General features: G+C 49.6%; 1 protein-coding gene across 4 annotated transcripts; it reads left to right on the forward strand.

Moving 5' to 3' along the window:
• Nucleotides 1–427: 427 nt before the first annotated feature.
• RHBDD2 (rhomboid domain containing 2) lies at nucleotides 428–12,810 on the forward strand. Of its 4 annotated transcripts, none has more exons than XM_048224575.2 (6): nucleotides 592–680; nucleotides 2,299–2,422; nucleotides 2,533–2,691; nucleotides 2,763–3,170; nucleotides 9,272–9,422; nucleotides 11,820–12,810. In XM_048224575.2, the coding sequence occupies exons 4-6, from the start codon at nucleotides 3,008–3,010 to the stop codon at nucleotides 12,175–12,177; spliced, it is 672 nt and encodes a 223-aa protein (XP_048080532.1). In that variant the 5' UTR covers nucleotides 592–680; nucleotides 2,299–2,422; nucleotides 2,533–2,691; nucleotides 2,763–3,007; the 3' UTR covers nucleotides 12,178–12,810. The 4 variants fall into 4 exon arrangements, with proteins under 4 accessions (XP_026371813.1, XP_048080532.1, XP_057171581.1 ...); XM_057315598.1 differs by having other exon boundaries at nucleotides 2,537–2,691; XM_048224576.2 differs by lacking the exon at nucleotides 2,533–2,691.
• The last annotated feature ends 252 nt before the right edge of the window (nucleotides 12,811–13,062 follow it).

The raw sequence follows: 13,062 nt of genomic DNA on the forward strand, positions 1-13,062 counted from the left end.
GCCGGAGAATGGATATGAATGTCCAGCACAGAGAGCAAAGGAGGATGGGAGTTCGAATTCTGTCTTTGCCATTCAACTGAATTACCCAGGGTTCTCCCCAGACCTCAGCTTCCTCATCGGTGTAATGGGGATAAGCACAAATTAAGGCAGGTGCGTGTGCGTGCGTGTAAAAGGGCTCTGTAAACCGCAAGACGCAGTAGTCTTTCGGTATCTGGAGAAGAGGTGATGAAATCTAAACCCGCCCCCCCAAGAGGTCCGAGCGCGGTAACCGTGCGAGGCTCCAGCGTTGCACGCCAGAGGGCGCTGCTTCGACTCCCGCTGCCAGCGCGCGAGGAAGGTGGGCCGGCGCGACCAGATTGGGCAGCTCGGCGCGGGGCAGGGCCTCGGGGAGGCGGGGCTTCCGGCCGCCTCCGCCGCTGTTGCCAGGGGAGACAGCCGCAGGGAGGCGGAAGGAGCCGAGGACCAGCCGGCGCCGAGGCGGGGCGCGGTAGCAATGGCGGCCATGGCGGCCTCGGGTCCCGGTTGTCGGAGCTGGTCCCTGTGTCCCGAGGTGCCATCCGCCACCTTCTTCACCGCACTGCTCTCGCTGCTAGTGTCCGGGCCCCGCCTGTTCCTGCTGCAGCAGCCTCTGGCGCCCTCGGGCCTCTCGCTGCGGTCCGAGGCCCTGCGCAACTGGCAAGGTGAGCAGGGGCGGGGCCGGGCCGCGGGGCCAGCCCTCTTCCTCCCACCTCGCCAGGTCCTGGGCTCCGGCCTCCCTGGGCTCCGGCCTCCCCGGGCCCGCGCCTTCGGGCCTCCCCTCCAGCCACTCCGCCCGCACCATCGCTCTGCCCGCCCAGAGGACCAGCCCCATATCCCGCGTCTTTGTCCCTCCAGAGTTCCATCTTCGCCATCACTATAATCCTTCCCTACCCGAATTCGTCCCCTTTCCCGGCGCCACCCGTCTGGTCAAGGCCCCGCATCCATTCGCTAGCAAACCGGCTTCGTTCACCCATGCTCGCTCCCCGAGAAGGATTTTTCCTCTCCCTCTCCCCGTCACATATACACCGACGTCTGCTGAAGGGCCTAAGCCCCCCGCCCACGACCCCCGACCCCTGGGAAGAATGTTTCTCTCTCCTTCATCAAGACACTTGAGCATCATCTGTGGCTACCCCTAGAAGCGTCCTGGCCTCTTTGGGGTTTAGAATTTCTTCTGCTTCCCCATATGCATCTCAGCCTGACTCCGATTCCCAACGCCTGGGGGGAGGCGTCATCTTGTGCCTTGGGAAAGGTGTTTGTGTAATCTACGGCTGAGAAATTTTGCATATCGATTCAATATAAACATCTGCTCATGAGAGACATTCCTAGTCTCTGTCTCTTCTCTCTTTTTTTCTGGGCAGGAAAATGGGAAAATTGTACAGCTTTTGTTGTTTCGCAAAGCGCACTCACGAGCATTAATCTCGATCCCATGACGTAGGCTTTATTATTCCCCGTTATTTAGGTGAAACAAGCTTTAACGTGGGGGAGTTGCAGAGCTATCAAGTCACGCAATTGAGACAGCAACAGGTTTTTTTACTGTGTGATGTTTTGGAACTGGAGCCTTGGAGGTGTCTAATACCCAAACCGTATAGAGTTGCTTCGAGAATCTTTACATTTATACTGGGAATTTCAGTTTGTACTTGGAGTGATTCCAGCAAATAACGAGTACTCTTGAGATGATGCAGCCTTACAGAGATGGCCTGAGGTATAAGGTTCGTAGCCTGCCTCCCTGCTCAAACTATTCCCCCCAACCTAGAAAAAAAGCAAGCACATCCTTGTAGACAAATGCAAAATATCAGTGTCAACTGAGCTTCCGTTTCCCGCCTTTAGTTCACAGCTTCCCTGAGTGTGGGGTTCATGGGCATGTGAGTATTTGACACGTAAGAGACCTTTGAAGGCCTCAGGTGTGATCCTGTTAATTTACAACGAAGAAGCCAAGGCTGGCTGGCCCATGACTGGACTGAGCTCAGCCTGAGCCAAGATTCCAGTGCTAGCCTTTCGGCCTCCAGGTCTCAATATTACTGCCACTGCACCAGTCCCCTCCTTCATTTTAGTGTTTTGGCCTACGGGAACAATAAAAGTACGTAAGAGATAACTGCTTTTAGAAAAACAGGAGTGAGGTTCTTTGCTGTCTTCTTACTGCATATCAAGCATTCCTCTACCCGTAAGATTGGATAAGCGCTTTCAAGGAAGACTTCTGAGTTCTCTATATTATTAGTGATAGTTTTATAATCTTTTTAGGTACAAAATAATTCATGGTCCCTTTTTTCTTCCTCTGAACAGCCACTATGGAAGGAGAGGTCAGAATTACAGCCGAGGAGACTGGCACAAAGGTTTAAATGACACCCACTCAATCCACCCTGAAGCTGTTACAATTAATTAACCCTCACACTGCCCGGTGAGATAGGTCAGTATTTCAAACCTTAAAAAAAAAAAAAAAAAGGGTGCTAAAGCACATTACAAATTCAAAGACCATCCCATGCTAAAAAGTGTTATTTTTTTTTTCCCACGTGGAAGCTAGTCACAGACTTGCTCCAGGTCCGGGAAAGAGCAAGGATTGGATGTTCACAGCTCTACTTTGAGTCTTGGGTCCCTCACTGTTGCCTCCCCCCTGCCTGTCGTGGCTCCTGGGTGATTTGCGCTGGCATCGACAGCCAGCTACTCCCCCTTTCCGAGGTGGGTTGTAACCTGGTTCGCCCTCCGTAGAGCCCCCCAATACCAAGCCTCTAACCCTGCTCCCTCTGCAGTTTACAGGCTGGTGACGTACATCTTTGTCTATGAGAATCCGGTCTCCCTGCTCTGCGGTGCTATCATCATCTGGCGCTTTGCTGGCAATTTCGAGAGAACCGTGGGCACCGTCCGCCACTGCTTCTTCACCGTGATCTTTGCCATCTTCTCCGCCATCATCTTCCTGTCGTTTGAAGCTGTGTCGTCGCTGTCGAAGCTGGGGGAGGTGGAGGATGCCAGAGGTTTCACCCCAGTGGCTTTTGCCATGCTAGGGGTCAACTCTGTCCGCTCTCGGATGAGGAGGGCCCTGGTCTTTGGCATGGTTGTGCCCTCGATGCTGGTGCCATGGCTCCTGCTGTGTGCCTCCTGGCTCATTCCCCAGACGTCCTTCCTCAGTAATGTCTGTGGACTTGGAATTGGGCTAACATGTATCCTTCCTGGAAGGGAATTGCCAAAGAGTGAACCAAGTTGGAGTGTCTGGGGGGCCGTAGATAGAGCTGTGGCTCAGATGCAGGTAATCCAGATTTTAGCTTCTGCTTTGAAAACCATGTGGTCTTGGGTGGGTCACTTCCCTGCTCTAGGCCAGAATTTCCCCATCTGGAAGTGTCAACATAGCTACTATCTCCTCACGCCAGCTTAGCACTGCCAGTTTGAAATACTCTTGATTTGGGTTTTTTTCTCTTGTAAACTGAGGCATAAACCTACATTTGGCTAATTACGGTAAGAGGTTTCATTGGAAGAATCTGAAATACCCATGAGCTGGAGATGTTCCATGAAAGGAAGAGGAAACAGGTTGGTTTGGTTTGGTTTAGTCTTTTTGTCAGAAAAAAATTTTTTTAAAGATAGGCTCTTATGGGTGATTAGAAACTTAGGATAAGCCTTATATCTCTTGTATAAATATTCTGGCAGTGACGGGTGGTGGGGCGGGGGGAGTTCTAAAATACAGTGTGGGTTACTTTTTTTTTTTTTAATGATTTTATTTATTTATTTTAGAGAGAGGGAGAGCAGGGGGAGGAGCAGAGGGAGAGGGATAAGCAGACTCTGTGCTGAGCGAGGAGCCCAACGGGGGGGCTCAATCCCATGACCCTGAGATCATGACCTGAGCCGAAATCAAGAGTTGGACACTTAACTGCCTGAGCCACCCAGGTGCCCATTTTTTTATTATATTAAAAAAAAAGTTTTTAAGTAATCTCTACATCCAACGTGAGGCTTGAACTCAGCCCCAAGATCAAGAGTTGCACACTCTACTGACTGAGCCAGCCAGGCGCCCCAATGTAGGTTACCTCTTTTAAGTATCAGAATTGGTAGTGTTGAAGGTTGAATAAGGTACATTCCTAAAATCTCTTTCAGTCTGATTCTGTAAGCTATTAGGGTAGAGAGTATGAGAATACACATTGATCACATAGTTCATTTATCTTATTCTTTAATTTTATTTATGTTGAACCTTTTTTTTCTAATACGAAATCTAAAGCTGTGAACTCCCCTATGTGCACACTTTGGCTGCATCCCACGCATTTTGATGTTATATTTTCATTTTTACTTTAGTCAAAAGTATTTTCTAATTTTTCTTGGGATTTCTTCTTTGATCCAAGGGTTATTTACAGATGAGTTTCTTAATTTCTAAATTTTTGGTGATTTTTCAGTTTTCCCTTTGTTGATGATTTCTAATTTCCTTCCATGTGGTCAGAGAACTTTCTTTTTAAGATTGTAGTCCTTTTAATTTGTTTTCTGGCCCAGCATTTGATAGATCTTGGTGAATGTTCTTTGTGTACTTAAAAAGAATGGGCATTCTGCAGTTGGTGAGTATAGTGTTCAATGTATGTCAGGTCAAGGTGTTGATGTTGTTCTAGCCTCCTATACAGTTAAAATTGTTCTGTCAATTACTGAAAAGGAACATTTGAAATCTGCAAGTAAAATTGTGGATTTGTCTATTTTTTCCTTTCAATTCTTTTTTTTTTTTTTTTTTTAAGATTTTATTTATTTATTTGACAGCCAGCCAGTGAAAGAGGGAACACAAGCATGGGGAGTGGGAGAGGAAGAAGCAGGCTCATAGCGGAGCATGGAGCCTGATGTGGGGCTCGATCCCAGAATGCTGGGATCACGCCCTGAGCCAAAGGCAGACACTTAACAACTGAGCCACCCAGGCGCCCCTTTTGAAGCTCTATTATTGGATTCACACAGATTTAGGATTGTTAGGTCATCTTAATGAACTCACCTTTTATCATTGTAAAATGAACCATTTTAATCTCTGGTAATATTCCTTGCTCTAAAGTCTTTGTTGTCTGATATTACTATGTAGTTATTTCAGCTTTCTTAAAATTAGGATTTACATAGTACCTATTTTTCCATCTTTATATCTTTAACATGTTTGTGTCCTTATATTTAAAACACGTTTCTTGGGACACTTGGGTGGCTCAGTTGGTTAAGTGTCTGCCTTTGGCTCAGGTCGTGATCCCAGGATCCTGGGATTGAGTCCCACATCGGGCTCCTGGCTTGGCAGGGAGCCTGCTTCTCCCTCTGCCTGCTGCTCCCCCTGCTTGTGCTCGCTGTCTCTCTCTCTCTGTCTCTGACAAATAAATAAAATCTTAAAAAAGAGAGGGGGAAATAAAACATGTTTCTTATAGAGAGCATGTATTTGGTTCTCCAGTCTGACCATCTCTGCCTTTTAAATGACATGTTTAGCTCATGTATATTTAATATAATTATTGATATGATTGAGGTTAAGTCTGTCTGCTTGCTCTTTGTTTTCTCTCTGTCCCAAATGTTCTTTGTTCCTTTTTTTCCTCTTTTCCTGACTTCAGTTGAGTATATTTTTAGTATTTTTTTAAGATTTGTTTATTTATTTGAGGTGGGGTGGGCACAGAGGGAGAGGGAGAGAGAAACTCAAGCAGACTGCACTGAGGATGGAGCCCGACACGGGGCGTGATCTCACCACCCTGAGATCAGACCTGAGCCAAAGCCAAGAGTCGGACACTGAATGGACTGAGCCACCCAGGTGTCCCTTCAGTATTTCATTTTTTTAAAGATAGGTTCTTTTGGGTTTGCTCTGTTTGCTATTAACTATACCTCTTTGTCTTTTTTTTTTTAGTGGTTGCTCTAGAGTTTACAATATATATTTTTAGTTTATCACAGACTACTTTCGGATAATAGAATAATATACCACTTAGTATATAATTTAAGAATCTTACAGAATTGTATTTCTCTTTTTCTTCTTTCCATCCTTTATGTTATTGTTGTCCTACATTTTATTTCTATTGCTGTCATAGGTGTTATAAACTGCACAGTTCATTACTATTACTTTTGTTTAAACAGTCAATTATATATTTCTTAATTTAAAAAAAGCAACATTTACCCACATATTTACTATTTCTAATCCTCTTCATTCTTTTTTTTTTTTTTAAGATTTTATTTATTTGAGACAGAGCAAGAAAGAGAGGACAAGTGGGGGGAGGGGCAGAGGCAGAAGCACAATCCCTGTTGAGCAGGGAGCCTGATGCAGAGCTCTGTCCCAGGACCTTGAGATCATGACCTGAGCCAAAGGTAGGCGCTTAACTGACTGAGCCACCCAGGCACCCCTCTGATTCTCTTCATTCTTTTGTGTGGATCCAAGTTTCCATTGGGTATCATTTTCCTCTTGTCTGAAGAACATCCCTTAACATTTCTTGTACAGTGGGTACTCTGGTGACAAATTTTCTTGACTTTGGTTCTTGAAAATGCCTTTATTTCACTAAATACAGAATTCTGGCCTTCTCTGATCTTTCACTTTTAAAGATGTCATTGCATTACTTCTGGTTTGTATTGTTTTCTCCTGAGACATCAGTAATCATTCTTACTGTTTTCCTTATATAATTCATTGTTTTCCTCTGGCTCCTTTCACAATTTTTTATAGTTGGGTTTCAGCTATTTAATTATCATGTGCCTTTGTGGTGATTTTCTTTGAGTTGATCTTGCTTGGACTTGATCATTGGATCTTAGATCTGTGAGTTTAGAGTTTTCATCAAGTCTAAAAAAAAATAGCATCGCCATGTCTCCCAAGGTTGTTTTTTTTTTTTTTTTTTTTTTAAAGATTTTATTTATTTATATGAGAGAGATAGAGACAGCCAGCGAGAGAGGGAACACAAGCAGGGGGAGTGGGAGAGGAAGAAGCAGGCTCACAGCGGAGGAGCCTGATGTGGAACTCGATCCCATAACGCCGGGATCACGCCCTGAGCCGAAGGCAGACGCTTAACCGCTGTGCCACCCAGGCGCCCCCCAAGGTTTTTTTTTTTTTTTCTATCCTATTTTCTCCTCTCCTTCTAGGGTACCAATTACACATGTGTTAGACCACTTAGTATTGTTCACTGGGGCCTGAGGCTTGGTTTATTCTGAAATGCTTCAGCTTTTTCCACTCTCCATTTCAGTTTGGATAGTTTCTGTTGCATTTTGCCTTCAAGTTCAGTGCTCTCTTCTTCTTCAGTGCATACTTGGCTCTTAAACCCATCCCCTTCGTTTTTTATTTCTCATGTTGTAGATTTCAGCTCAAGAGGTTCTATTTTTTTTTGTAGTTTTCACTTCTATATTGGGATTCTTTATCTGTTCCTTCATTGTGTTTGTGTTTTCCTCTAAACCTTTCACATACTTACATATCTGTAGTAGCTGTTTTAAGATACTTATCTGTCAATACCATCTTCTCTGTCGTTTCTGGATCTGTTTTTGACTGATTTTCCTGCTGAATATGGACCCGTTTTCTTCTTCACGTGTCTCGTAATTTTTTAGTTTACATTAGACACTGCAAATGCTGTGTTATCTAGGGCTGAGTTGGGCTGGGTTTTTTGTTTGTTTCTTTGTTTTTTAACAAGTATTGATTTTGTGTGTGTGACGGCAGTTAATTTACTTGTCAAGGCATTACCTTTTGGGAGGTCTCCTCTGAATGGCTTGGGTGTTCACTGAGGTCTCTTCACCCTGTCTGGTTAGAACTCGAGCATGTCCCTGCCCTGCGTGAGCGCCAGGATAGTCGTTCCCTCAAGAGCTCGGCAGCTGCTCTTTGCCTGGCATGAGGAGTCTCTCCCCATGTGTGTGCATGCTGGTATTCAGCTAAAGACTCAAGTATGTTTCTGGAGCTCCTTCCCTGCTCAGCTCCCTCCTCTCCGTTACTCTGACCTGGAAATCCCAGGCACTTTTTCTTCTCTGGACTCTTTCTCTGTCTCCTCCAGCTCAGCAAAATATGCCGTACTCTGCTTGGATTCCCCTTTCCATGCTGTAGTTTGGAAAGTGCCTCCAGGCCGAAAGCCAGCTCAGTCTTGAGGCTCACTGCATTTGTTTCCCTTGTCTTCGGTATCGTAGCCTGGCGCACGGGGTTTGCTGTCCAAAGTCTGAAGACAGTGGTGTGAAATATTGTATCCCAGCCTACAGTTATCTGTGGTGGGAGGACTAGTCTGGTACCATGACTTCATCAGAGTCAGAAGCAGAACGGATTGCTAAGAGCGTTCTGAAGTCATCAGCCAGGACAACTTTTGACCCTCACAGCACTGGTTATCATTGGACATCAGTCTTTGGGAATAATAGGCCCTCCCTGAAAGAACACAGAAGCAAGCAGGGGCATTTTTGGTTATCACAGTGACCAGGCGCTACTGCACTTGGTGGCCGGTCCTGGGGATGCCAAATGTCCGGTAATGAGTGGAACAGTCCAGCCCAGCAAGACTTGTCTTGCTCTGATTGCCAGTAGCATTCCAGTGAACCCTGCCTCAAGGAACAGCTCCTGGGGCTTCCGCTCCTGGGGCTTCCTTACAATCTTCTCTCCACCACCACCCTCTTCCAGCTGCTGCTGCTCACAGTTTAGGGTTCAGCATGTACCTCACTTCCTAGGGAAAGCCTTCTCGGTCTCCCTGCACGAGGTGAGAGTCCTCAGCCTGGTCTTCCAGAGATAAGCTTTTGCTTATCACCACTTCCTTTACCCCAGTTACTTACTCCTTGTCTGGCACTCGTTCCTTGGTTCCTGGTGTATCACAGGTGTTCAGTAAGCATTTGTCGAAGGAATGGACGGATGGACGGATGGACGGATGGATGAACGATAGGTGAATCTTTACGGCTGCGTAGGCAGCGGTGGGTTGACAGAGCTCAGTTGACCAGAGTCCCCTCAGATCACTTGGGGTGGTGACCATGTGGGCAAGTGCTGCCAAAGAGGCCCACAGTACTTGGGGACAAACAGACAAGTAGGTGTCAGTCCCCGCAGAGGGTATCAAGACAACCTCCTGTCTCGTCCCGCTGCAGAGACAAGCGTGTGCTGGTGGGACTGATTGCAGCAGTTGGCATGGGACGGGTCGGCACGGGGCAGGCGAGGTGTCGTCTGCCCTCCTCGACTGCTGGGCCGTGTTTCCTCTGAGGTGCAGGGGGTAGAAACTCAGCCCTCGGTTTCCCCTGAGCTTCAGCTTACGGCCGAGCACGTGCCAGTCTCCCTGTGGAATAAACGGGGGAACGTGTGTTCTGCGGGGAAGTGTGCGGCCCTCCTCCCTTGAGCTGCCTCCAGTTTTACTTAATACGCCAACTTCAGATGGCCTCACCTACTGCTATTCCATCGACCTGTCAGAGCGAGTGGCGCTGAAGCTCGACCAGAAGTTCCCCTTCAGCCTGATGAGGAGGATTTCGGTGTTCAAGTACATCTCGGGCTCTTCAGCCGAAAGAAGGGCAGCCCACAGCCGGAAGTAAGTTACAGAACTCTCAACACTTGTTCTTGAAGCAGTTCCAGGGCCTGTAGAGAGAGAACCAGTCACCTGGTTCAGTATCATGGGAAAAAGGAATAGCGTGTGGACGGCCCCAGGCCCAGAATGTCTCCGCACAGAGGTCTTCCGAGCGTCCTAGATCCTGCCCAGCTGCGGCTGAAGTAGGGACTGAGCCGAAAGGGGGGAGGGAAGGTATTTGAAGTGCTCGCGTATACCCCTTGAGTGACTTGGGATGGACCGCGGGAGGGAGCGGCCCCATCCAGTGTTGTTACCAGTCCTCAGTGCTGCCAGGCACCCTGTGCAGGCCCCCCTGGGCTCTGGCGTGGAGCCCTGGTGAGAAGCAGACAGTCCGCATGGCTGACTAGGTGCCTTGGACGTGAGACAGTGCAGGACCTGAGAGGTAGTGTTTTCTTGTCCACCCAGCAAGAGAAGGTGCTGGACTCGCTAACTCCATGGAAGATGGTAGGCCAGCCACCCAAGCTCATGTAGCCTCATTCTGTCCTAAGGACAGGAGTCTCTTTGGGTAGCACAGAGGCAGGAGAGCCCCGTCTAGAACTAGGGTCTCTTCTTCCAGGTCCTGTTCACCCCCTTTCCACTGTTTCCCACTGCCGGCCTCTTGTGTCCTTCCCTGGGTGCATCCATTCTGAGACTTCACCACGTAGGAGATTTTCAGTAGTCCCCCCAAAAGAAAGGACTCGTGTGAAGTTCAGTTGCCATGCGGGCGGCCCTTTTCTACCTTCAGCCAGCTGTGGAATAGTCTGCGCTCCATGCTGCCTGGATGAGGGTTTCGGTGAACTGGAAGCTGTCTTTAAAGGTGGGGGGTCATCGGAGGCAGGGGTGTTGGAGGGTACTGGGAAAACCAGAAATGCACTCACCTAATTTCAGGCAAGTGATCCCTGGGGTCTAAATATGTGGGAGACTATTGAAATTTAGTTAGGTGTATTGAGGCTTTTAGGCTTTTAATTGTTGTTCTCATAGACTCGAGAGGGGATTTCAGGGGTCCTGAGGTACAAACTCGCACCCTGTGATAGAGCCCCCTCTCAGACCTGACCTCAGCTTCCACCCCTTCCCCTGGCTGGGGGCTCATCTCCAAGGCAGCCCGTGCTGAGAAAGTTCTTCCCCTTGGAATGGCAGCTGCCTCGCTGTACCTGGGACACTTTGGTGGCAGGTCTGATTTCATCTCACCCTCAGGTCCTTCCGTGTCCCTCACATGGCATGGTATACGATCCCTCATTATCCTGGCCCCAGAACAGAACATGGTGTCTCAGCTGGCCCAACACGGGGACACAGGGGTTACAACATGCATGTTTGTTTTGGCAGTTACACTGCAAGCGGTCTGGACACACTTGCCTCCTGGAGGCTCTTGGCTAGCTTCTGGGAGTCCAGATTCTCTGCATTTTCCAGAATCCCAGAAGTGAGATGTTAATGTGAAGTGCTTTGTTCCTGTACTTAAGCAGCTGATTTGATGTTGTTGTGGGTTTTTTACGATTTATTTATGTATTTTAGAGAGGGGTGGGGAGAGAGGCAGAGGGAGAGAGAATCCCACGCACACTCCCCGCTGAGTGTGAAGCCTGACACAGGGCTCGATCTCATGACCCTGAGATCATGACCTGAGTCGAAACCGAGAGTCAGATGCTCACCTGACTGAGCCACCCAGGCGCCCTCTTAAGCAGCTGATTTGTCAGGTCAGGTTTGAACTGAAAGTTACCCAACACAAACGTCAGTGGTATTGGCAGTCTTTGTCCATATTTGAAACTCTGCGCAGAAGTTCAGAGGATAAAACCCTTGGCTTGTGTCTCCATTTGTGGTCCCAGCCACACGTGTCTGGTGGGCGGGGGGGGGCGGTCTTTCATCTCCAGACGCGCAGCTCTGCACATCTGGCTCGTCGGTGCCCGCGGGTCAGGACTTTGAGCTGGGAGGCTTCACTCACAGCAGACAAAGCCTGAGCCCAAGCCCTGTGTTACCCCATTCGAGCGCGCCTGCCCTCCCTCCCACAGAAGTTGGTCCATTCTCTTTGGGTGGCATCGCTGAACCCGCCAGAGACGGGGTGACGGCTGCAGTCCGGCCCCAGCTCCACCTGGGGGGCAAACTGCAGCGAGCAGTTACACCTCAGGTAGCCTTAGTCACAAGCCCCGTGTCCCTTCATCCTACAGGCTTGCCGCGGGACCGTGAGTGGGCCCTCCTCTCTCGGGCATGTTTTCCGACCAGTTGAGCTTAACCCATCTCCTCACTTTGTGCTTGGAGCTGGTTACAGAAAATGTGCAAAGCCGGTTGTCTCACAAAGCAGTCCAGTGACCCCGAGCCTTTCTCATGTCCAACGACAGCTGGGGGCCTGGGCATTACGAGCTGATGACCATCTTCTCTCTTTTTCCGTTCCAGGCTGAACCCCGTGCCTGGCTCCTACCCCACGCAGAGTGGCCACCCTCACCTGTCCCCGAACCACCCTGTCGCCCAAATGCAGCACGCCAGTGGCCAGAAACTAGCCGCCTGGCCGGCTTGCGCTCCTGGCCACATGCCCAGCCTGCCTCCGTACCAGCCTGCTTCCGGCCTGTGTTACGTACAGAACCATTTTGGTACAACCCCCAACTCCTCCGGCATCTACCCAGCTTCTGCAGGTGCCTCCTTGGGGGTCCAGCCCCCTGCCCCCCTCAACTGCCCTGGCACGGTGTATTCTGGGGCCCTGGCCACCCCAGTAGCTGCAGGCTCCAAGGAGTGCTCAAGGGTCCTGATACCCTGACAGAATTTCTAGGGAAGTCATCTCACACCTTGGCTTTCTGGAGAAGGTCCTCTCTGAGCAGAGCTAAGATCTTCTTGACAAAGAATTATTTATCGAACACCTCTATGTGCCAGGCTCTGTCGAGTATTTTGATATATAGCCCTACTTCAGTCCCATCGATCCTCATGACAACTTTGTGAAGTGCAGTTTACTGTCCCCAGTTTACAGACGCAGAGGGCCGGATGCGCTGTGATTAAGTCCGTGGTTCTGTAGCGGCACAGCTGCGCTGCTTGGCTCCGGGCCCAGGCTCCTCCCACCTGCCTTCCTGCGTCCCAGAGAACGCCCCGGAGAAGAGCGCACGGGGTGGTCGGGGGCTGCCGGGGTTCGTTCTAGCTCTGCATTTCCTTCCTGTCTTCGTGTGTGGTGCTCTTGGTTTCTAGTGTCCGTGCGTCTGTGTCTGCCCTTCGGGAGCTCCCAGCCTGTGTGCTCGGCAGTCCCGGGGCCCATGTAGTGTTGCTCCCCTATGGTGACACCCCCCCCCCCCACCCAGCCTTCTGCCCTGGAGTGGTGAGGCGGGCCATTGTGAACCGCAGCAGCATGCTGGTGGGTCCGTAGTGTTGAGTACCTTTGTATAAAGAAACTGCGTCCAACCTGCTCATGGTGTGTGGTGTCTCTGTGGTCTGGCTGGGGCTAGAGAGAGCAGAGTTGGAGCGGCAGCCGTGTGGGGTGTGGTGGCGCAGACAAGTGGATCAGGCTGAACCAGGCAGAAGACACTTCCACCCGGTAGAGATCTGATGGGAGGGGGCGGTGAATGGCGAAGGTGCTGGGATAGCTGAAGTGGGAAACGGGAAGCTTGGACAACCCTGGAATTGGCGACAATGGGAAGCCGCTGCTGCCCCTAGGGGG

The sequence above is a fragment of the Ursus arctos genome, unplaced genomic scaffold, assembly GCF_023065955.2.
Source record: "Ursus arctos isolate Adak ecotype North America unplaced genomic scaffold, UrsArc2.0 scaffold_2, whole genome shotgun sequence".
Lineage (NCBI taxonomy): Eukaryota > Metazoa > Chordata > Mammalia > Carnivora > Ursidae > Ursus > Ursus arctos.